Below are 23,139 nucleotides of genomic sequence, written 5' to 3' on the forward strand. Positions count from 1 at the left end.
CTGGAGCCACGGGGACTCCTGGACCGGGAGGCGGCATCGGGCCACAGGCATGCCAAATCCACCTTCGTGCTCTGAAGGCCATGGCAGCCTTGGGAACTGCGGGACCCGGATCTGGGCTGCTGCAGGGGCTGATGTTTAAGGCTTGGAGCCTCCAAAGGCTCCGGGCTTCGCTTGCCAGCCCGCCTTGCACTGCCCTGTGCCTGCACTGATCAAGAGACAAAAGCCAAGCCAGGGCATCCTCACCCTGCCCCCATTCCTGCTGCTGGCAGCGGCCACTGGCCCCTGTCCCCCACTCAGCTGACAGCTGGAGGGGCAGGGCAGGCTGTGCTGGGCAGGGGGCGGGGGGCTTTGGGCCTGTGGGTGCTGCTGTTGCTGGGGGCCATGAACCTAACAGGGCCCCAAGCTCAGCCCCTGTGGGGCAGCTGCCCTCAAATCCCCACACTCCCCAAGTATCCCCATCACAGATGGCAGTGGGTAATCCCACCTACTTCAGGGGAGAAATTCCCCGTAGGAACTAAACCAAGGGTTCCAAGGGGAAAGTCATCACCAGCTGACGTTTCAAGCACCTTTACAAAGCTGGCTGCAGGGCAGGTGTGATCTCCAGGGCCTCTGGCAGTGCCTGGTGTGCAGCTGAGGCTGTGGGGCTGCTCCCAGCGGGACACAGCACCGGGCTCAGGCCAGCCCTCAGCCCCTCACAGCTGATCCCAAGGGGGAGGCTCAGAAAGCACTTTCAGACCAGTTGCTGCAGATATTTCAAAGGACTAAATGTCATTCAAAGTAGCCATGTTATCAATTTTGTTCCGGTGTCAACGCATGAGAAGCCATGAAGGTGCCACTGAAAGTGCACTAAGGGCACCTCCACTGCCATCCCAAAGGGATCACAAAGGACAGGGCTCTGCTTTCAGCACTGCTGAGCTCCTAACCCAGCAGCTGAGTCCCAGGAAGAGGCAGTAACTGATTGCACCAGGGACCCCGGCCTCTTAACAAAAGTCATGAATGCCACAGCCCACCCACCCCAATGCCTTGCATGTCTACCTTTTCCTTCTTCTCTCTTCCCTCCTGTCACTTTCCCCATTTTCTCTGTCCGGGAGCTTGGCTTCTTTCTCTCCTGTCTGCAGGTTCAGCCGCACGTGTGACCCTGCAGGAACCGCCTGACCTACAAACAAAGGTCACGTTATTTCAGAGCGCTGCATTACTCCAGCTTTGGGAGGAACTGGGAGCTGAAGGCACAGGCTCCTCCCTGGGAGAAGGGGAGAAAAGCTTCATCCCATACTGTGAGGAGTGGGATATTCACCACTGACGCCCCTCCCATCCAGCAGCACCCCTAAGGTGCTGCTTTTTCCTCCCAGAAATGCCACCCGAGCCACCAAAGGTGTCCCTGTACTGCCAGGCTGGCTCTGATCCACAGTGGAGGTGGAACCCTGAGCCCAGCAGACACTGGTTCCTTCCTCTCTTCTGGCCCAGGTCCTAGGAGAGCACTAAAACTTCACACCAGGAATGGATTTGGAGGCTACATGGAGAAAGGGGAATTGTTGCTGATTGGGGCAGACAGAATAAAATGAAGCTGCCAAAGGGAAATCAAAGCATCCCGCAGAGTACAGCCAGGTACGCTGCACATCAAGGCTGCGCTGGTGTGGAAATACTGTATTAAAAGGAATTTATGATCACTGCTATCTGCCAACAAAAATACACAGAATACATTAAGCTTTGGTTTTAAATTCAGAAAAGATTGGAAATTCAGAGTGGTTTTCAGCAGTTCACCACAAACACATCTCAGTGGCCAGCCCAGCACTGGGGTGAAGAGGAGGCAATATTTGGTTACTACTTCTTGATGGCATTTCTTCTTCTCTCAGTGCAGGAATTCTGCCTGCCCAGGACAGCAAGGCTGCAGCTGAACAGCCACAGAGCTGCTCACAGATGGACAGACAGACCATAGCTGCTCACCCTCCTCCCTCCTGAGGATTCCTTATTCAGCCTTTCCTTTCTCTCTTCCTTTTACCTAAACATATACCTGGGATAGAGTAACAGCTTGCAGGAGACAGGAAGCATCTCCTACCAAAGGGAAGACAAGGGTAATTATTTTGTAGAATAAATACATGTACTTGCAGACAAAAAGCTCTGGTCTCAGGAACAACTGGATTGATCCCTCCCTGTTCAAGACCAAAGAGACATTTCCCTGATCAAAGGACCTGGTGCTTCTTATGTAAGACTGGGATGTTTGTGACAATTCAGACAGAAACATTTCAAAGCCTGTAGTCATCCAGTAGGTATAAATGCAGTTAGAAAATGCAGAAAAATCCATCTTGGAGGATTTCCTATGAAAACAAGGTTTGCATTTCTGGCAGACTCTCTTTCTCTCCATCAGTCCCGCCCACTGGAAGTTGCATTGGTTGGATATGTGAGAGGATAGGTGTGATTATCTCCCCATTTTAGGGGAGGACAGGCTAGATGTGCCTCCTCCACACTTGAAGTGCTTTCCATGGACATGTCCCAACCTCCTCCTGCTCCTTAAACTTGTGATACATAGGACCTTTAATCTCTGTCTATCTATGGGAGCATCCTCCCACGCTGGGAAGTTGGGCTCTGCAGGAATTTTGTGCCATCACCAATCTGTGCTCCTTGCTGGTGGTGGAGCTGGGACATGCTGGTCAGAGAGGAGTTTGTAGGATCTCCATGAAAAGGGCAACACCGTTCGGGCAACACCGGGACAGGGCTCTGCCAGCAAGGAAAACACAGCCAATGAGAGCGTGGTGGAGTGGGAGATGTCCCTGCCCACAGCAGGGAGGTGGAACGAGATGAGCTTTAAGGTCCTTTCCAGGCCAAGCTGCTGTAGGATGAAATGCCATCGCGTGCTGAGCAAGAGGCAGGAGGGGATCAGCAGGACAATCCCCTCATCTGCAGACACCGAGGCGCTCAGGGGCAGAGCCAGGGCCCAGCTGGCTGTCTCCCCCCAAAGCCCAAAGCTTTCCTGGCCGCATCACCAGCGCTGGGCAGGCCAGGTCACAGCCCCAACAGTGACTGCAGCAGCTCTGGGCTGTCACACAGCCGGGAATGGCCCCTGACAGGGAGCACAGCTGAGCTCCAGCTGCATCCAGCCACATCAGCCTCCCGCCTGCCAGGGGAGAGGAAGGAGGTGGACGGAATTCCTCTGAGGGAATCACCCAAAAGGAAAGCACGGGAGCAGGCTCCAGAAGGGTGGAGGGCTGGGGGGCTCAGCCCTCCCATTCCTGTTCTCAGTGTGAGAAACACTACTTGCTTCCAAAAAATTTAAGAGGTTTATTAAACCTTATCAAAAACACAACAGAAGACTGAAGAGAGAAAATATTACAGTGTTGGGAGCAGAGGATTTTCCCCACCATGTGCTCATCCACACAGTGGAGGTTTCACCTTTTAACCCTTTATCTCCCCCGAAGTTCTGTCCATCGACTCCTCCTGCTCTGCCCAGTGCTGGAGATCACTTCCTGACACCTTGACTGGAGGTCAGGTGCTGCCACAGTAAGGAGCCGACCCTCCCAAATATCCCAAACCCAGGCACCCCTGATAACAGCACAAGGGGGATAAAACACAACTATAAATCTGTAAAACTTCTCCTAACAGATATACAGGATATTTGCCTTTGAATTGTGAGAGTCAGCCACGGCATCACTCATCTGTCACATAAGCAAGAAGGAAATAAAACCAAACCCAGGCATGGTGCTCATGAGCTGCACATCCAACACAGCCAAATCAGTGTCTGCATCAGCCAAGACACAAACCCTTCCTGCTCCTGCTCTGCACACTAAACAAGATTTAACCAAGAGCATGTGAACCCCAGAGCAAAACTTGCAGCCTTGATGTGTTTAAGCAGCTCTTGGTGCTCCAGGGATTTCCCTCCCTTCTCGGCACAGCAGCCCAGGTTCATGGCACAGCAGGACAGATGCACTGCTTTAATAAATAAACCATGAAAAACATCTCTGTTTTCAACAAAAAGATTGACATTGACACTTAAAAATGTTACAGCTGTTCAAGGAAGGTCTTCTGTCTTATTTAGTTTGGGGTATTTTGAAGTCAACAGTGTGTTTGAGGGTGGGTTGACTTGCATAATGTGATTAAAATTGCTGATTTAGACAAGTAAGATGGAAATCCTGAATTTTAATCATGTTTCAGTATGTAGCTTCTAGACATTTCCCTTAAAAATAGTTGATTCTCTTTGATTCCTATAATTTGATACTATTCAACAACTGGGAGCACACACTGGAGCAATACATGTGTAAGCAATTACATAGCTTCACATGCTGCTAAAACAGAATCATTCTGCTAATAGCTTTTTCCCGAGAGAAATTAATTTTTTACTTATTGTTTGCATTAAGGTGCATTTGGGAAATGAAACTCAATTAAAAATACAAAAACCACGTTTTTATTTAAGGCATTTTTAAACATTTTTTCTCCTTGACACCTCAGACAAATACAAGATTTGTATCCACAGGTACGCACTGCATAGATGTGTTACTGAATGGTCCCTCTTCCCTGAGAGCTGCAAATCCTACAGCTGCCAGACCTCATTCCTTGCTCCTCATAAAGGGAAAGAAGATTTTCCATTCTAGTTAATTTCTCAGCTCTAAATCAACTACAAGTGAGCAGAAATAGCTGTGAAATCTCCTCCACAAACCTACCAGAAGGGCTCCAGCTGTGGAGGGGGAAGGGGCAAACTCCTGCCTCCACAAATGGTTTGGACCCCTTAAAAAATATCTCACTCTTGGGATTTTTTTAACTACAACTAAAATAAATTAAAATCAGTTAAAAATAAGATCACAGAATCCCCAAATGGTTTGGGTGGAAAGGAACCTTAAAGCTAATCCAGTGCCACCCCTGCCATGGCAGGGACACCTCCCACTGTCCCAGGCTGCTCCAGCCCCAGTGTCCAGCCTGGCCTTGGGCACTGCCAGGGATCCAGGGACAGCCACAGCTGCTCTGGGCACCCTGTGCCAGGGCCTGCCCAACAGGGAAGAATTCCTCCCTAATATCCAATCAGAACCTGCTCTCAGTTGGAATAGGTGTTATTGCATTGCCTTGGGGTGATGGATTGAGAGAAAGCCACAGGGTTTGAGCAGAGCTCCCAGTGCCTCTGCTGGGAACGTGTCACCCACGTGCCCCTCAGTCACTCAGCTGCTTTGCAGCCAAAAAGACAGCGTCCAACAGGTAAAGTACCCAGAGGATAAAACCCTTGTCACTGCACAAATGACAAGGTTTTTATTGGGAATAAATGTCAAAGCAGAGCGACAGCATTTATTTTCCAAGCAGGAGACACTGATCCTGTGGTGACACTGCAGGGATGGTGTTATTCCTGTTCCTGATTTAATCCCTTTATCAGCTGCAGAAGCACCAGGACAGGCTTTGGTCTCCCATGCCAGCTCTGACTGACACTGCTGTCCCCACAAGCTGTCCCCACCCCTTGGTGCTGCCTCTGCAGCCCAAAGCACCTGGAGGTCCCTCTGAGCTTTAGCACTCCTTCATTTGGATGCACTCTGTCCATAAAGTTGCTTAAAGAGACGCCAAGGAAGACTTTAATTTATAGCCCCATTCTTTTAATCTTGGTCAGCCAGATTTTTTCAGACATCTGTTTATATCTCCTTATAATATATTGGCTGGAGCAGCAGCACCAGGCAGCAGCTCCCTCACAGGGGCTCTGCTGACATTTATAAACCGAAGCGATTTCTCTCATGTGCTTTATGTTATCAGCTAAACCTGTCCACTTAAATTATTGCCTTGTAACCAAATCACAACTATCTGTTACTCCACTCTGTGCACGTTTCCCAGGCTCTATACCAATATCAAGCTTTGCAGAGGCTAAAAACACGATGATAAATTAATAAACAAATGGAAAACAGGACATGCTTCCACCAGGCTCACAACTGAGGGAGGATCAGGTACGTTGTGCACCACATTACTAAAAGCAGAGGGCTGCTGTGTGGAATATGCAGCATGCAGTGACGTCCAAAGAACCCCATCTCTCTTCTTCTAGACCAACCAAATGACCAGCTGTGTTTCCTCACTAAAGGAGAAAGGTTTCATCCTGCCCAGCTCCTTTCCAGCACATCATTCCACATTCCACAAGTGGGTTTGTGTTCCAGCATGAGGACAGGGCTGAGCCCCAACTCATGGCACAGCTACAGGCTGGGAAGTTGTACATCACACACTGACCTGCAAACCTCCCACCAAGGTTGTGCAGTAACTCACTGCACTTCTGGCAGTGCCTTCCCCATCCCATCCCATCCCATCCCATCCCATCCCATCCCATCCCATCCCATCCCATCCCCACCCCTTGGACAAAGCTGCCAGCCACTGACTGCCAATCAAGAGGAGCCCAAGAGGGACACGAGACTCTTCCCCTGCAGCACCACCCTGTCCCCGTGGCAGAGGAATCTCCCCTGGGAAGGCTGGGGCAAGCAGAACAAAGGTGATCCAGCTCGCTGAGGCAAATCTCTAGCTTGTCCCCAAGTGAGCAACCTTGTTTGGCATTGTTAGAGAATTCAAAAATCTATCAAGGGATTGAAAACAAGCCCCAGTTATGAGTCAGTAAGCGGCTCTGCAGCTCTCAAAAATTACCTCGGTATGTGAGCAAGCCTCAGATAACATCTACCTTCCTTTACTCTTTGTTTCTCTCCACACAGGGAGTGAGAGAAAAGGGACTTTCTTTCTAGTACAGGCAACAAAGGAATCTGGAATCAGTATGTGAATGTTCCAGCAAAACACATCGGCAGTGCTGCAGAACTGAAATAATCACACTGCCAGAGCATCCATAATAACTTATCTGATGGCACCGCACCTTCTCCATTAATAAAATAATGACTAAAAACTACCAGGAGACAAATCCCAGGGAGCAGCAGAGCTGCCCACAGCTGCGTCCCCAGCTCCAGGAGCCACCAGTGCCATGCTGGGATACTGGCTGAGGCCAGGGCATCCTGTGCTGGTGACACACAGGGGACACTGTGCCTGACTCCAGCTGTGCCTGGGTGGATGGGATGTCCCACACCAGGGTGCTCGGAGGAAAACAGAGGAGCCAGGCCCATCTGGGGGGCTCAGCTCACACCCTGACCCCAGACTCTGGTTAGAGCCGCTGAGCAAGGAAGTAGCAAAGCCTGCCTCTGTTTTTTATTTTTTTTTTTTCCTTTCTTTCCTACAAAGGCAAGTCCTACCACTCTCCAGATTGTTTGTTACTTCAAAACAGAACATTTTTACACAGAAAAGGAAGACATGTAGCAGACACAGGAAGAAGAGGCCCAGAGCCTGAATCTCATTTTATTTCTTTCTGTCCCTTTTTCACTCAGCTATAGCCTTTTGCATTAGTTCACTGTCTGGCACTCACTGCTCCTCCCAGTTAAGTGCCACTGGAAAATGTCATTAATATGCTTTATGTCACCTCCTCTTGATAGCTGGTGGAGAGGTTTCACAGCACCAGGCCTGGAAGCTCCCCCAGCAGCTGCCCCAGCAGCCCCAGCATTCCCCACTTCGGGCAGGGAGGAAGCTCAGACACCTGTGTGCACATCCCAAGTACAAACTCCCGTGATGCTGGATGAAATGCTTTACAAATCCACTCCCTGGGCAGCTCTTCCTCCCACTGTACTGCTGGGAAGCCACAGCTGCCTGTTGAGTGCAGCAGCTCCTCAGAGAAGCACCAGCCTGGCCACTGCTTCTCGATTTCTCAGGTAACCAGTGACAGCAGGGGCTCTGTTACCTACTGCAAATAATAATAGACAAAACTCTTTTATAAAATCACTGTCTGCTGTCCGCGTTCATAAAGTGTCCCTTAAGCATAAGCTCTGCAGGGGATGGGATGCAGGACGAACCCCTGGAGTGATGCACCATGCCCAGTGCCATGGACCACCTCTCCCAGGCACTGCCCAGCTTGGGCTGAAGGAGCTGGGCTGCCTCTGCCTGTGACTGACCAGCCCTGGTGTGCCAGCCTGGTTTCATCGCTGCTGTTATGTTTGATCTTTGCCCAGAGGGCTGACAAGGACAGAGATGTCCTCCTATTCTGGGATTGCAGAGGAAACCCTAAGAGAGGAGTTTTGTCCTTCCAGCATGAGCAAACAATTGGCACTGCTGCTCCCTTCTGCCTCCCAGGGCACCCAGACACACAGGGAGCAGGCAGGGCCTGATCCCCCAGCCACAGACCTCACAGAGGCCCTTCCAGAAAGGGATGAATTGTTGAGAGACTGAATGAAGAGTTCAAAGCACCTCAACAAAACCAAGGAAGTCTCATGTAAGAACTTCAGTTGGTTAGTTTATCTGACAAACCCGTCTGTGACATTCCAAGCTATGTTAATAAACATCCTGGAAATCGACCTGTCAAAAGGCGATGTCTAAGTACAACATCTTCTCCAACACTGATTTTGTTCTGTGCTGCAGTGGAGCAGGGACAGAAGCCATCTGAAATGCTTTCAAGCTTGCCAAAGATAAACCTGTCCCCCATTCAACACCCAGCACTGCTGCTGGCAGCAAAGGCATTCCTGGGAAAGCCCCAAAGCCACACTGTTCTAATACATCCCAACAGCAGGTGTGTTCCTGCCCAGGCTCCTCACAGGTCCCAAAGCAGCAGCACTGCCTTCTGCTGGACTTGAACCCCACTTGAACAGGGGCAGGGAAAGAATTATTGAATGGTTTGGCTTGGAATGGACCTTAAAGATCATCTGGAGCTGGATCATCCGGCCCTCCTGCCACAGGCAGAGATGCCACCCCAAAAGGGCTGATCCCATTGCAGTTTCTCATTTAGCAAGAGAGAAGCGACCCACTGGTGCTTGCTGTGCTACTGCTCTCCTGTGGCTGATGCCACAGAGCTCACTGGGTGCACTGAGGGTGGTAAGGGCTCCTCACACCAGGATTACAGGGAGACACACGCCCACAGTGTGGGGAGAACTTTCTTGCACCCTGTGATTTTTAATGCCAACCTTGCTGCAATAACCACATCTTTAAGCACCATCCATCAGGCCTTCAACTCAAACAATTGTTTGGCTGAAAAGGGTTTTAGAGCCACTCTTTTGTCACAGTGCTGAGAGGTATTCTCTGTAATTTGTTGCCCTCAGCAAATAGAATGAAAACGTTTTTAAAATGATGCCAGAATCCAATCCCTCCTCCCGTGATTCAATCCACAGCTAGCAGAGAACAAAGACTCACAAGGAAGGGGCTCCCCACTAAGTAACCCTTGATTAGAGATGTGAAAGCACCATTCCATTTGGACATTGGGCTGGACAGTGCTCACAACTGGCCCTTTTCCCTGAGCCAGGGCTCTCCTGTGGCACTGGGATTTATGTTCTCCCAACTGATCAGCTGGTGCTGAGTGCTCTGAACTCTGCTGTTCAAACCAGAGGCAGCCCATGAGGCTGGGCTGGGCTCACTCCTCACACCACCTGCCAAATCCGTTTGGCTTCTCCTGCAGCTCCTGCAGCAAGAGGGAAGGAGGGCCAGGTGAGCCCATGGGGACAGGCAGGGCCCTGGCTGGCAGTGCCAGAGCAGGTCCCTGTGACTGCCACCCGCCCTCGTTGGCAGCCAAGGTGACAGTGATGATGATGGCACACGTGGCTCAGCCTTGTGCCCAGAGCTGAGCCAGCTGCCTGCTGAACACACACCAAACCTCATCCCTCTCGTGCACGGGAACCACGAGGACAGGAGGGGTGCCTGTCACACACGGGGCACAGTGTGGCCCTCCCATGAGGTGCCTGGGCCCCCTGGGAAGTCTCGAAGTGATGGAAGAGAAGGTTGAGGCCAGCGAGGTGCCAGGGGAGGAGGGGTCACAGGAGGGCTCGAGAGGGAAATACAGTGCCTCTGATGGAGGCACTGCTGCAGCATCTGCTGATGTATCTGCTGCTGCTGCTGCAGGAGGCAGCAAAAAGCTCCCGTGGCAAAGAGCTCCTCCAGCAAGTGCTCCGCCCTCCCACCTCCCTCCAGCGAGGGCTGCTCTGCCTTGCAGTGCCGCCGCAGCAAACACACCAGGAAAAAAAATAACCACAGGGCAGGAAGAAGAAGGGTTGTCCTTTTGTAGAGTGGGCACAACGTTTTCACTTTCTCAGCAAACCCTTCTCCCCCGTTTCAAGGCAGGCACTGTGGAGAGTTACCACAGCCCCGGGTGCAGCAGGAGCCGGGTGCTCAGGATTCAATACGAGGCACTTGATTTATTTTTTCTTCTGATACTGGGCTTGACGTCTGGGAACTGCAGCAGTTTAGAGAGTTTAATCCCACAAAGGTCTGAGCAGAAGAAACAGAGACACCAAAGATATCCAGAAACACTCTGATATTTCATCTCTCAAGTGGCACACCAGGCTGCAGAGACACTGCAGTGACCTTTGTCTCACCATGTCCCCAAGTCAACATCCATGAGAAGCTTATTTACAAAAGCCAGTTTTAATCCCTCTCCAACTCACTACATTATTTATCCCCAAGCCAATGCTACAATCCATTCAATAATTTTCATTCCTCAGGTCTATTTGTTACTCCAGAAAGCCCATCTGGGATGCTGAAGGCTTGGCTACATTCAGAGAAAATCAATGCAGGATGTAAGCAGAGAAGGACAAGGCAGCTTACCAGGAAAACTGAGAACCTGACAAAAGGAACTGAGGATGATATTAATTTTGTGGTATTTTAGGCATTTAATTCCTTTTGAGAGAGGCTTCTTTACTATGATGGAGGTTAGCACCTCCAGAACATCATCAACCGTCATGTCTCCCACATCTGTCACTCTCAGAGAGCCTCTCCTCCTCTCTCAGGGACTCATGAGATGGCCACCAAAGAACCTGGCAATGTGGAGGCACAGGAAGGATACAAGAAGGAGGGATAATCCATCAGGACCAACACCAGTGTGAGAATCAGGAGGTTTAAAACGGCCATGGTTAATCTGTGGTTGGAAACTAGGAACTGAAGGCTAAAAGTGCTCAACTTGAGGAGGGCAAAGGAGCAAAAAAGGAAACTATTTTCCAGGGGAGGGCTGGGAATCTCAAGAAGGGTGTTCATGACCAGGCCTCAGCACTCTCTGTTCCTATCCTCAGCTTCTGAGTCTGTAACTCAGTGCTGAAATTGCAAGGATGAGACATGTACAACACAAACTCCCTTCTCCCAGCTCCAGCTCCCAGCAGGAGCATTTCAGGACACGCTGTGCTGCTGTCAGGGCGTGCAGCTGATTGCCTTGGATCCCATCTCTGCTCGATGTGTGTCAGCTGGCTCCCCTCTCCCACAGCCGCAGCCACGTCCTGGCAGCGGCGTCCCCCGAGCCCGGAGCCGAGGGCACCGGAGCTGCAGACGTTTGGCCAGCACTGCCCAGTCCGGCTCTGGAAGGTGCTGGCCCCACCCGCTTGGCTGCGAGACGAGCAGTGTGGATGGAAGGAGCCGCCTGCCAGCCCCCCTGCCAAGGCAGAGTGAGAACAAATTTGGATAATAAAAGCTGGAATAAGAAGATGCCTTGGAGAGCGCGCTGGAATAGCGCTTTGCGAAGCTTCAATTTAAAGCCTTGTTTCTACAGTCGTAAGGGACATTAGCCTAATTTCTGTCAAGAGAACTTGTCAACACTGCAGTATTTAAGATAGACACTAAAGATGTGTTTTATCTCACAGATAGATCACTGGGAAAGGAAGGAGCTGTGCCACACTTGGTTCACAGGAAAATAAATTGACGATCTCCCTGGGCCTAATTGGTGGATGCTGTTTTATAACACCACATGCACGAGCAGCCTCACATTTTATCAGTGTGCAGCTGAGATCGGTGCCAAATCCACTGTGGGGTTAGATACAGGAACCCACAGGGATGTGCTTCAAATGGGCACCCAAGGACACAGAGCTGGGCATTTTCCAGCCACAGAGTAGCTGAAACATTTGGCCACGTCCTGAAGGGTCAGGTCCTTCTACTGATGGTGTTCACCAGCTGAGCCACAGCTAGTGGGGTGGGATTTCAGGGCCAAGGGGAGAAAACTGGTGACAGAAGAAGAGAACTGGCTTGTCTTCCTCAAGACCACCAGCAGGAACTTGCCTGGCCTGGTTTTTAGAGACGCTCATGGTGAGTCAACAGAAAGCAAAGAGAGGCTGTACCCTGCAGCTTTAGGAGAGAAGTGTTAGCATGCTCCTGCTCCCATCATACCCCACTTTGAAGAACTAAAGCGTTCCCAGGAGCACGAGTGTATTAAGGCTGTCATGGCTCCACACCTCCCACACGCCAGCCTTGGGGCTGGGTTTGAGACATTCCCAAAATAATGCTGGTGCCACGGCACAAAGGCTTGTCCCAGACTGCAGCTTCTGCAGTGGAAAGTTGAAAATGCCCTTTTGTTTGCCGTTGTTACACAGAAATAACAGCCATGTAACCTTGTCCAGCCTTGGAACAGAAATCAGCTTGCAGAGGAAGCCTGAGGGAGCGCGGCCCTGAGCTGCAGGCTCGAGGGCAGGAGGGTGGCTCTGCTCTGCCACGGATTCTGCACTTGCAGAAGAACTAAATCACTACAAGAGCCAGAAATGTCCCTCGGGAAGGAAATCCTCTCAAAGATAAATCAATAACTCAGTGTAATTTTAGCATGCAGCCAGGAGAATTTACATTGCCAGGAAGGCTGAGAGCCCTGCCACAGAGACAGAGGCACAGCATCATCAAACAGCCCTGTAGCAGACCCTGCGCAAGAGCTCGGGCTCCGGGCGTTCACTGCAAAGCCACGAGGCTGGGCTCTGCATTTTGGGACCCCACAGACCCAAATCACAGTGACAGCAGCAGGGATGTGGTCCAGCCAAACTCCCCTGGGACAGACCCACCTTTCCCTTTTCTCCTCTGCAGCAGCAAGGCTGCTCCCTGCAATCCTGGCAGAGCTGGCAAATGCTCCAGATCCTGCAGGGATCACACCAAGCTCAACCAAACCAGGCACAGGAGCAGAGGGAGAGTGCTCCAGCCACAGCCTCCACCCCTGGCCAGGGGGTTCCCACCAGCCAAGCCACCCACAAAACAGCACCACAGGGATGTGCTGCAGCCTCCGGTGATTAATGAGACTGCAATTTACATAATTATATTAATGCTAAGTACACTTGGAGCAGTAAGTTCAAGGGAACTAATGACACTTTAGAGCACAGTTCAACACTGAGCAGTAACTCCAGCAAAAAGGAGGGGGAAAAAAAGCCCCTAATTATTCAGTAGCTCTTCTCCCAGATTCTCAGGGTCAGATTGGAGGAGAAGGTGGCCTGAATTATATTTTCGTTCCCAGAACATCAACAGAATTGCTAAGTGAGTTCCAGCGGCAAGGTCAGAGCCTGCCCATTGTTATGCATGCCAGCCCTGTCCCTTCCCAGCTCTGCCGGGCCAGGCAGGGCTGGGCTGCCATGTCCCCTGCCAGCACTGCCACCACCGAGCCCTGCTGCTCCCGGGGACAATGGACCAGCTCCCGTGCCAGTGTTTGTCCTGGTCCCCAGCACAGACAGACAAACTGCAACAACCAGTTCCTCAGAAGCCAGGTGTAGCCTCCATGTCTGAAGGTGCAGGAGCCTGTCCAGGATAAGCCTGAGGAGCAAACAGCCCAGGTTTGTGTACAGCAGAGGTTCGTGTACAGCCAGCCCTCTCCAGATTGCCTGCTGGCACAGCCACAGCCCCTGGCAGACGTGGAGCCTGTGTGGCATGCAGACTGGGAAGGACTGTGCCCACACACACAGAGCTCTTCCTCTGCTACAGCCCACCTGGAGCCGTGGAGGCGTTTTGGAGCACCCATGCTGGCCACAGTCCTGTCACTCCTCACAGGCTCCTTTGGTGCCAACAAGCTCTCTCACAGACTGTGCCATCAGTGCTGATGTGTTCCAAAAGCCTCTGTCTGCAAATCCAACTTTACAGCAGTTACCAGTGCAGTCTGGGCTTCTCTATGACTTCATTGAGACTTGGACTTTTACAGGGGCCTGGAGTGCCAGGACAAGGGAATGGCTTCCCAGAGCCAGAGGGCAGGGATGGATGGGATATTGGAAATTAGGAATTGTTCCCTGGGAGGGTGGGCAGGCCCTGGCACAGGGTGCCCAGAGCAGCTGTGGCTGCCCCTGGATCCCTGGAAGTGCCCAAGGCCAGGTTGGACACTGGAGCTTGGAGCAGCCTGGGACAGTGGAAGGTGTCCCTGCCATGGCATGGGTGGACTGAGGTGGGATTTAAGGCCACTTCCAACCCAAACCATTCTAGGATCCAATGACTCTGCACCTCTGAAATGCTGAGATCTGCCAGCAGAGCTGCCCCAAGGGCCAGAAGCTGAAGGTGCATTATGACCACCCCACACAAAGCCAGGACAATGACTTGTTAAGCTCCTACTGTGCAGAACACGAAGCTGCCTGAGAAGCCAGGGCAGAAGAACTCTGCAAAGACAACACAAAAGAGGAGACTCCACAAGCCTCACGTGACCCCTGTGTTTGTTTGAAAAACAAACCCAAATTAAATGAACCCAAATTAAATATCCCACAAGTATGGTGTCTCAGGATTGCACTCAGAACTCTCCTGGTGCCTTCCAAGCTCAGCAGCAGCATCCAGCAACAGGGAACATGCAGAAGGTAATTCAGCGATGATTAGCAAGACACATATGAAGTTATCCATCACAGAGCAACTTGTGTGCACCTACATGTCCTTCAATACAATTAGAAATCAATAGCAAGATGCAGAAACCCTCAACCACCCAGTAAAATAGAAAGAATACTTGTAATATTGATTTTAAAAGCACCTTGGTGAAGACAGTTGAGAAGAAGCCTGAGAAAGCAAAGCAAAATGCCTGAATTGAAACCTTTTTTTTTTTTTTTTCCCCCTAAGAAAGACATTAATAATGGATTTTCAATGCAAGAAGAAAAACTGAAACCCACACCAGACTCTCCTGGTAATAACAGCTTTCTGCAAAGCCCAGCTATTAATGTAACAGGGACGTCCATCAATCAGGCACACAGAAAGTACTTTGAGAGCTAAAAAAAGACCATGCAAACATCTGCTTTTGGCAACTTAAATTTTGCCCTTAAGCACAAGGAACATAATAAATTATCAGGAGGTTGGGCTTGAACTTGTTTTCCTCCATCCTGGACCTAAATGCTGGGGATAAGGATGAAGGTACACAAACGTGCTGCTGCTGGGATTTGTCCTGACAAAAAAAGTGGGAGAAAGGAGCATGGTTTCATTTGTGTTTTCATTTGAAAACACCTGGTGCAAGAGGACACCAAACGGGGGCGTAGCATCTCCCTGTCTGCAGTTCAGGGAGCTCCTGTGAACCCTTTTCCACTTCCAGCATCTTCAGCACATCCAAGACTGCTGGAGTGGTCCCACAGTGGAGTGACAGATGTCCCAGTGTGCTCCAAGGTGCCCATGGGATCCCTCCTCGCCCAGCTCCTTCCCCGTTCCCCGTGGAACTGTGGTAATTTTGGCAGGTCCTCAGTCCTTCAGTGTTCTCTTCAACCACCACGTCACACTTGGGGCCCATCCACACTGCCTGGGGTGTCCCAGAAACCCCAGAAAAGCTGGATTTCCACCAAGGAAACAGCTGCAGAAAGCAGCTGAAGTGTCCCCACACCTTCAGTGTCTCCCCCCTTGTAAAACACAGCAGGTCAGAGCAAGTGCTGGAGATAATGAACACAATTTACTGATTCCAGCACAGGAGGCTGCAGGCATGGCTGCAACTAAGTCTTAATAAATTCTGAAGAGTGACACCATAAAATGGCATTATGGAAGGCTGTATTTATTGTCTCCCCATGCTTCCACCTCCAAGGTGCCACGTTACACTTAATAACAGTTTTCTCCCCAGCTGCCAGTGTTGCAAACCCTGACAAGCTAATGGTCGGCCAACCCTCCCCAAACACACACATCTCCACCCAGCACACAGCCTCCGTGGCAGGAACAGGCAGAAATGATTAAACCAGTGCTGCCCAGGTGCTGCCCAGCCCATCCCCTCCGTGCTGGCTCTGCAGGGCTTCCTGTCCCTCCAGGACAGGAGTTTTGTCCCTGGAAGCAATGCAGAGGAGGAGCAGCTGCTGTAGGGTGGTACCTGCATGCCCAGTGACCTGCTGGGACAGGAGCATTCCTGCCCTGCCCTGCTGGGAGCACCATAACCCTGCCAGCAGAGCAGCCCCACCTGAAACTACTGCCTGCTGTCACAGCAAGCTCTGGGCAGGGCATCAGCACATGCCTGTGGAGAATTACGGAGAACCAGGGGTCCTTGTGGAGAACCAGAGGTCCTCATGGAGAACCATGGACAACCAGAGGTCCTCAGGGAGAACCATGGAGAACCAGAGGTCCTCATGGACAACAGGTCCTCAGAGAGAACCATGGAGAACCAGAGGTCCTCATGGAGAACCAGAGGTCCTCAGGGAGAACCATGGACAACCAGAGGTCCTCATGGAGGACCATGGAGAACCAGAGATCCTCATGGAAAACTAGAGGACCCCTGGCTCCTCGTGCAAGAAGGGCAGGAAACCTCCCCATTCAGCATTCCCAGCTCCTCTGCCACTGCAGTGTGCACTTCCATGGTTCCATATTTAGCTTTTGGACCACAGAAACAGATTTTCTGGAGCACAATCTCCACTGAGCTTCTTCACTACACTGCTGGTGTAGTGTTCTAAGCCTGCAAGAAAATCACCTTTGAGCTTCAGGCAGCTCCTCGGGTGTGGATAGAGACTTGACAAGTATAAAGATGCCGTTGTTCCATCCCTGCCTGCATCACCTGCACTGCAGAAGGCACAAAAGAAATCATGTGAACTATGTTTAGTTCTCTTCAGATTAAGAAAAGGCAACAAAAACCCCCAAAGTCGCATATATCATTTATCAAGTATAGCAAACAGTACAAACAGGCAGTGCAGGTGTGTTTGGCCTGAGAACACTCGCAGTGGATGGAGGAGAGTGTGTGCATCTCCTCATGCAGTGTTCACACCTCTGAGCACAGCCTGGGCTGCAGGAGCCTCCATGTCCCTCCCCTCTTGCCAGCTGACAGCTTACCAGCTATCCTCAGCAGCCTGGCCCTGCTCCTCCTCCAGGACAAGTCCTTTCCCCTTCAGAAAGCAACCCAAAGGTTTAGAGAGCATCTGAAGAGATCAGTGTGTGGAAGGATGATGAAACAGGAGTCAAGTGAAAGCCCCTTGACTTCTCTTCCAGCAAATGCTCTGCCCTCATGGGGCGTCTTCCCTGCAGCCTCTGGCTCCTGGCTCCAGCCCTCTGGACCCACAAATCCCCAGCAGCTCAGACATTTCCTGCTGCCTCTTTTCAGAGAAGACCCTTCTGTGCTTGCCCCACTCAGACTGCAGCTGATGTTAGTGGGGGAGCAGTCGGCACCACCACCAGGGCTTGCAGCTCTCTGTGAAGCCACCATGAGATTTTCTGTCTTAAAAAAGGCACTGCCAGACAGTCCCTGAGAGCTGAGGCTGGAAACACCTCTGGGATCAACCCCTGCTCAAGCAGTGTCCCCTCCAGCCCTAGGCCTGTGTTGAGGAGGGTCTGGGATGTCCCAGGACTCCACCACCTCTCTTGTGGAGCTGACTTGCCCCAGTCACCCTGCAGTAACCAGATTTTTCTATGTTTAAGCAGTGTTTTCTGTGTGTTTTGCCGTGGAGGTGTGTTGGAATGGCAGCACAGCCAGCGGGACAGCAGCCACTCCTCCAGCGTTCCCTCAGACAGTCTATAAATACCTTCACTCCACCTGTAAAACCATCACCATGTGCAACCTCCTCGCAGCTCCAGCTAATCCAGATACAGCCTGGGATAACATTTTTTTGTGTATTATCTGGTGAAGAACAGAGAGATAACTGTAATTAGGAGCACCCTGGTTAGCAGGTGAAATGATCATGTAATTAATGAAGATCAGGTGGGCTTTGTTTCAGATAAGGAAAGCAGCAGATTCTATCAAAATGTAAATGCAGCTTAAAATCCAGCCTCGGTGATCACTTCGAGGTGCTTTCAGAAACACCACCAGCCCGAGATGCAGAGGTTTCACTTGGGCTGAATGACACATCCTAAAAATAAAACCTGGTCTGGGGCTAACATGTAAATTGTTGATTAGATCTATTTATTCACACCCTGCAGTGATGGGGGAGACTTGCAGCTCCCTGTTCCTCCTCTGGCTTTGCAGGATCACAGGCACATTCCTGTTATTGCTGCTTGCAAGGACTCTGCAACCCCGGGAGCTCTCCAGCAGCAGAACAGCAGCAATTCCAAGTGACAGGCTGCATACATTAATTCTGTATTCAGATGACATCCTGTTGCAAGTGAATGACCCAAGCAAAACTTCCTGCAGTCTTTAGGAGCAGGCAGAAAAATCAGGAGAGATGAGCCTGAGTCTTTTGAATCAGAAATGTTGTCCCTCATTAGAATTTCCAACACCACCACCCTTACTCCTTCCAAAATGTAAACACATAATAAAAAATTAAACATGAATCTAGCGTGGAAGAGTTCTTCCAATAAATGGGAATTAGTTCTACAAAACATCAGGACAGACCCAAGGAGATTACATTTTCTTCCCCAGCTTTTGCTGGTAAAGCAGGGCTGGAAAAACAGAGCCATTTTTAACTGGGAAGTTTCCTCAGGATGTTAAAGGAAGCAGCTTCAGTAAAACAGAGCCATTTGTCTCAGTGTACGTTCAAGTAAGAACAAATGCAAAACCAGCTTCTAGACCTCAAGTAGCATCAAATAGCTTTTTAATTTATGTCCCAAATTCCCTGCAGATTCTGAAATGAACAGAGGGTAGGGTTCAGAGAAAATGCCTCGCTCAGTCAAGACAGCTGGATGGATATTCTGAGTTTTCCTCAGAGGAGCAAGGTGCTTTTGCACCAGAATGGAGCAGGCACAGCACATGGCTCTGGGAGGATCTGTGGAAAAAGCAGACCTGTTGCTTGTGTAACCCTATAAATAAATGTATGGAAAATTGAATAACTTAGGAAAGAAAAATGAGGGAAAAAAAAAAAAAAGCTGGAGCCCCATCTGAGCAAGAGGACAATTTGCAGGCAAGAACTGTGAAGGAGCAAGTGAAATATTCCTCACAGGAGCCATCTGACTGTGCTGACTGCCTGAAAAACCCTCTGACCTTGTCCACTCAGAATCAGTTCTGTGGAAGTTTCAGTAAGTCAGGCCTTAGCCCGTGGGGGAAAACTGCAGGGAGGAAGGGCCTGAGCAAGACCATGGAAAATACTCCTTAATTATGGAAACAAGATAATGCTGCAGAACTGTGGCTAAGGGATGTACATGATCCAGACTGAACAGCAAGGAAAAGCCAGGGATTAGTGCCTAGAGCCAAGTTCTTTTGCAATCACTGCCACACACATCCCAGGGCCCAGATCCAGCATCTCCTGGAGCATGTGGCCACATGTGTCCTGGGAAAAGGGCTCAGAAATGGTCATCCTGGCCACAGGCTCAGGCACTTGTGCTCCAGCGAACCTTCAGCCAGGGCAGGGTCTGGATACAGAGCCAGCAATGCCAAAGGGATGAATGTGGAAAGAGCTGGAAAGATGGCGCATCCCCTCGGGGCTGGGGCTGCCTCCATCACCACCAGCAACTGAGAGTAAATACAGGAGAGTGGGCTGAAAACACAATGCCTGCAGGAGATCTATAGGTCAGGGTTTAATTTGTAAATTAAAGAATAAAGTTGACAAATTTAGGAAAAAAAAAAAAAAATCTCAGCAGGAATGCCTGACCCCCAGAGCTGCCAGCCTCTCCCAGAGCATGTGGTCAATCATATCCTGCAGCAAACACTGCAATGCTTGCAGTGCTTGTCCCACCCAAGATCACACATTTGGAGCCTGAGGGAGTTGCTGTGATTATGTTTGATCAAACCTTCAGAACTGTTTCAGTGACCCTGGGACCCAAGTCCCACGTTTTGAAACCATATGCCCATAGAAATTTCCCATTCCCCAAGGAAATCTTGGAGCTGTGGGCCTGGTGTGGAAGGAGGAGGGATGATAGCCAAACTGGAATTCAAGATAACCAAGGCTGGAGACACTGCCAAAACATTTTAGAGGAGGGAAAACATTTTTCTTCCAAAGCACTGTTACAAGCTTGAAATAAATGTGCAGACTGTTAGATAAAGACAGAGATAAAAATAGGCCTGTTATTAAATACCTCTTCTTTAATGAGGTTCATCCTTCTAAACAGCCACGCGAAGGTTATTGGAGCTATTGCAGGAAATCCAGCCTGCTTGCACATAAAAACCACAGCAAGGCATTCCTCATCACCCAGCACACATTTAAGCACCTCTCAGCAGCTCACAGCATCCCTGGCTTGGCAGGGACGAGATAAAAGCAAGGAATGAGAGATGTCTTCTCTGGGAAGCAGTCCCTCTTCTTTCAAAGCACTTTTCCCCCACCAAACAATGTACATTTAACCTCGGGAATGATTCCCACTGCTGATGTCTACTGCTATTACACCACTAGCAGCCTGAGCATCATTAAAGTGAAGTTTGAAATTATTCTGAAAGCTACAGCTTAACCCCCTCCTGTTGCACTAAAGCCACTGCTCGACTCTCAGCACCTCATCCCTGGTTTATGACCACTCCAGAGCACCTGGAATACCCTGCAGGGCTCAGAATTCCACAAACCACTAGCAGGAGTAATGGCTTGGCTCATGAAAACACAGCACTGCATCCTTGTTTTGGCAGTGCCCCACATCCCTAGCCCATGGCTGCATGTTAGAGAAGCTCAGACTTTTATTCTGGCTGCTCAGAAGCACAGTTAGTTTTTTGCAGAAGAGCATCACTGCAAAAGTCTTTTGTAACCAGTTTGTTTAAGGAAACCAGTAACATCACGGCCAGTAAGGGACAGGACTGACTGGACACACCAAAAACCCACCCCAAGCTCACCTTGCTCCTAAACCCGAGCAAACAATGTAGGGCTTTTTCTCACCACACCAGTGCTGCCAGGACACTGCCACTTCTGGAAATGAGAGAAGTTTCACCTGCATTTGGGGGGCAAAAACTGGCTCCCAATTCATCACAGAAATGCTGAAACCAAGCGCAGGGTGGGACACTCGTGCCGTGTCTCCCTGCCCAGAGCTGGCAGCCTTCAAACAGTCCTCCTGCTGGAGCAGGGGGCTGGGAACCCCTGTCTGCTGTCTGCTCACTGTCCCAGCACCTCCTGAGCCCCAGTCCTGGAGCAGACAGGGAAACACCACTATCCCCCTTACCCAGACCAGGAGCAGGGCATGGAGGATGTGCTTGGTGTGCCACATCTGCCGGGCACTGCCCCACATGCAAGGCAGGAGCAGCACCTGAAGCTTCAGCCCTGGCACTTCTGCCAAGGGCTTGGAATTAGGCACAAGCCAGTGTTTGGGACACTGTGCATCCTGTGATGTGGAGATGAGAGGCAAAGGAAAGCCCACGAGGGTAGGAAGCTGAGGGAGGAGCCCATGAAGGCAGCTGGCAATAAAAAGGACAGGCACGAGATACATTTAGGAGATGAAAATCCTCCTATGCAAGAGGTCAGATTGAAAACAAGCAGAGGGAGAGCTACCAGGGACCATAACTCAGCTTCCAAGCACTGAACATTTCCTCTCAAGTCAGCCTGGCCTTTCCTACCTGCTGGAATCATCCTCCAGCTCTCCTGTTGCTGGCCAGACAAGATTATAACAACCCCAGATTCAAGATTTCTCCCCTCCGCACATCACTAACAAGTCATTTTATAAAGAAACCCAGAGAAGAAGCATTTCATCTAGTATAGATGAGGTTTTTTTAAATTCCATTTGCCTTCCCTCTATATGCAAATCTGTGCTGATCTGATGAGGCTCCTATTTCCTGGATCAGACATGTCAAACTTTGCAAAAACGAGCATACCCTGGTGGTTTCACTCTGTATTTCACAGCCCTCTCTTGACCATGCTGCCATAAATATTTCAGAGACCTGCCCACCACTGTCTGAGTTAGGTCCGGGTCAGTGAGAAGCCAATGGTTTGGACAGTGATTAATCCAGCAAAGCAATTAGCAAGAGCTGCTGCAGCTCAGGACATCCCAGCAGGAGCAAGGTCCCCCAGACAAGGTGTGAGGGGACCCTCAGCAGCACCCACGTCACCACCACGGGCTGTGGGACATGTCAGGATCTGTGATATTTAAATGATCCCGAGATTGTAGAAGTCTTTGTCTTTCAGCCCCGCTGCCAAAGAAGGGGTCATAATTCATCTGTGCTGGTTTTCAAGGTTGTTAATTCTTTCTTATCTACAATATTTTCTCTCTGACCTGCAGCGGGTCTGTCCTGCAGGGCAGCGTGCGGGGCTCTGCCCCTCAGTGGGGTTTTACAAACATTCTATACTAGAAACTATGTGTGCTATATTTACAATAACGTGCCAATATCCATCACCCATGTTGAACAGTGTGTCCCCAGCCCAAACCAACAGAAAAATGCCAACAGCACAGTGAAACATGGAGAGCATGAAGAAGAAGAAAAAGGACAAGGCATGCCCAATTTTCCTCCATCTTGCCCCCTTTGAACCCCTTATCTAGAATCCTAAAATTCTACTTTTGCACCCATGCCACACTAATTACTACTTACATCAAACACTCAGAGCTTGTAATTCATCCTGTAAGATTGAAAACTCTTTTCCATGGACAGAGATCAAAGACAGTGTCTCTCGGGGCTCTGTACAGGGGGATTTCTGACCCCTGCCAGGGTTTTAGACCTTCTAGGGCAGCCACAGGGATGCCCTGGATTCCTACAGAGACAGGCCTGGCACAGATCCCTCCTGCCTCCTTCCTCCCCCTGCTTCAAGAACCTCTTCTCAGCCTAAAGCAGGGCTGCCTCATTTGGCCACTGAAGTCACCTGGAAGACAGACTGCCAATGAAACTGGACCGAGTTATTGCCCATCCTCAGCCCTGTTCTTTCCACAGCAAGTCCTTCAAAGCAGCCTCTGGAAACACCTCCCCGACGTGGCTGCCTGGAGAACTGTGTTTCCACAGGTGTAAAACCTTGTTTGAGCAGCAAATGAGATGGGAGAAGACCTGTGACAAGCAGGAGCAGCAAAGATAGCCCGAGGATCCTTGAGAGCTGCAGCCATGGATATTTAAATGCCAAGCAATGTATCACTGGCTCCCTGCTGAACATAAGATGGTTTCATCTTTGCAGAAGCAGCACCAACAGTATGTTCACATCAGCTTCACTCTGGCAGCCTGATCAGCAGCAGCAGCCATGGCTCCTTGGTTTTTAACTGTGAAATAATCGGGCACTTTAGAAAATTATTCTG

The 23,139-nt window shown here is 50.3% G+C and overlaps 1 protein-coding gene across 2 annotated transcripts in view; it reads right to left on the reverse strand.

The window, feature by feature from the left end:
* SIL1 (SIL1 nucleotide exchange factor) overlaps positions 1-23,139 on the reverse strand; it is a 98,850-nt gene that overhangs the window by 47,815 nt on the left and 27,896 nt on the right. For both annotated transcript variants that reach the window (XM_053991168.1, XM_053991167.1), the window contains exon 4: positions 1,036-1,156. In XM_053991168.1, the coding sequence (XP_053847143.1) occupies positions 1,036-1,156 (121 nt within the window). The remainder of the gene's footprint in view (positions 1-1,035; positions 1,157-23,139) is intronic.

This window comes from Vidua macroura, chromosome 15 (assembly GCF_024509145.1).
Source record: "Vidua macroura isolate BioBank_ID:100142 chromosome 15, ASM2450914v1, whole genome shotgun sequence".
NCBI classification, from domain to species: domain Eukaryota; kingdom Metazoa; phylum Chordata; class Aves; order Passeriformes; family Viduidae; genus Vidua; species Vidua macroura.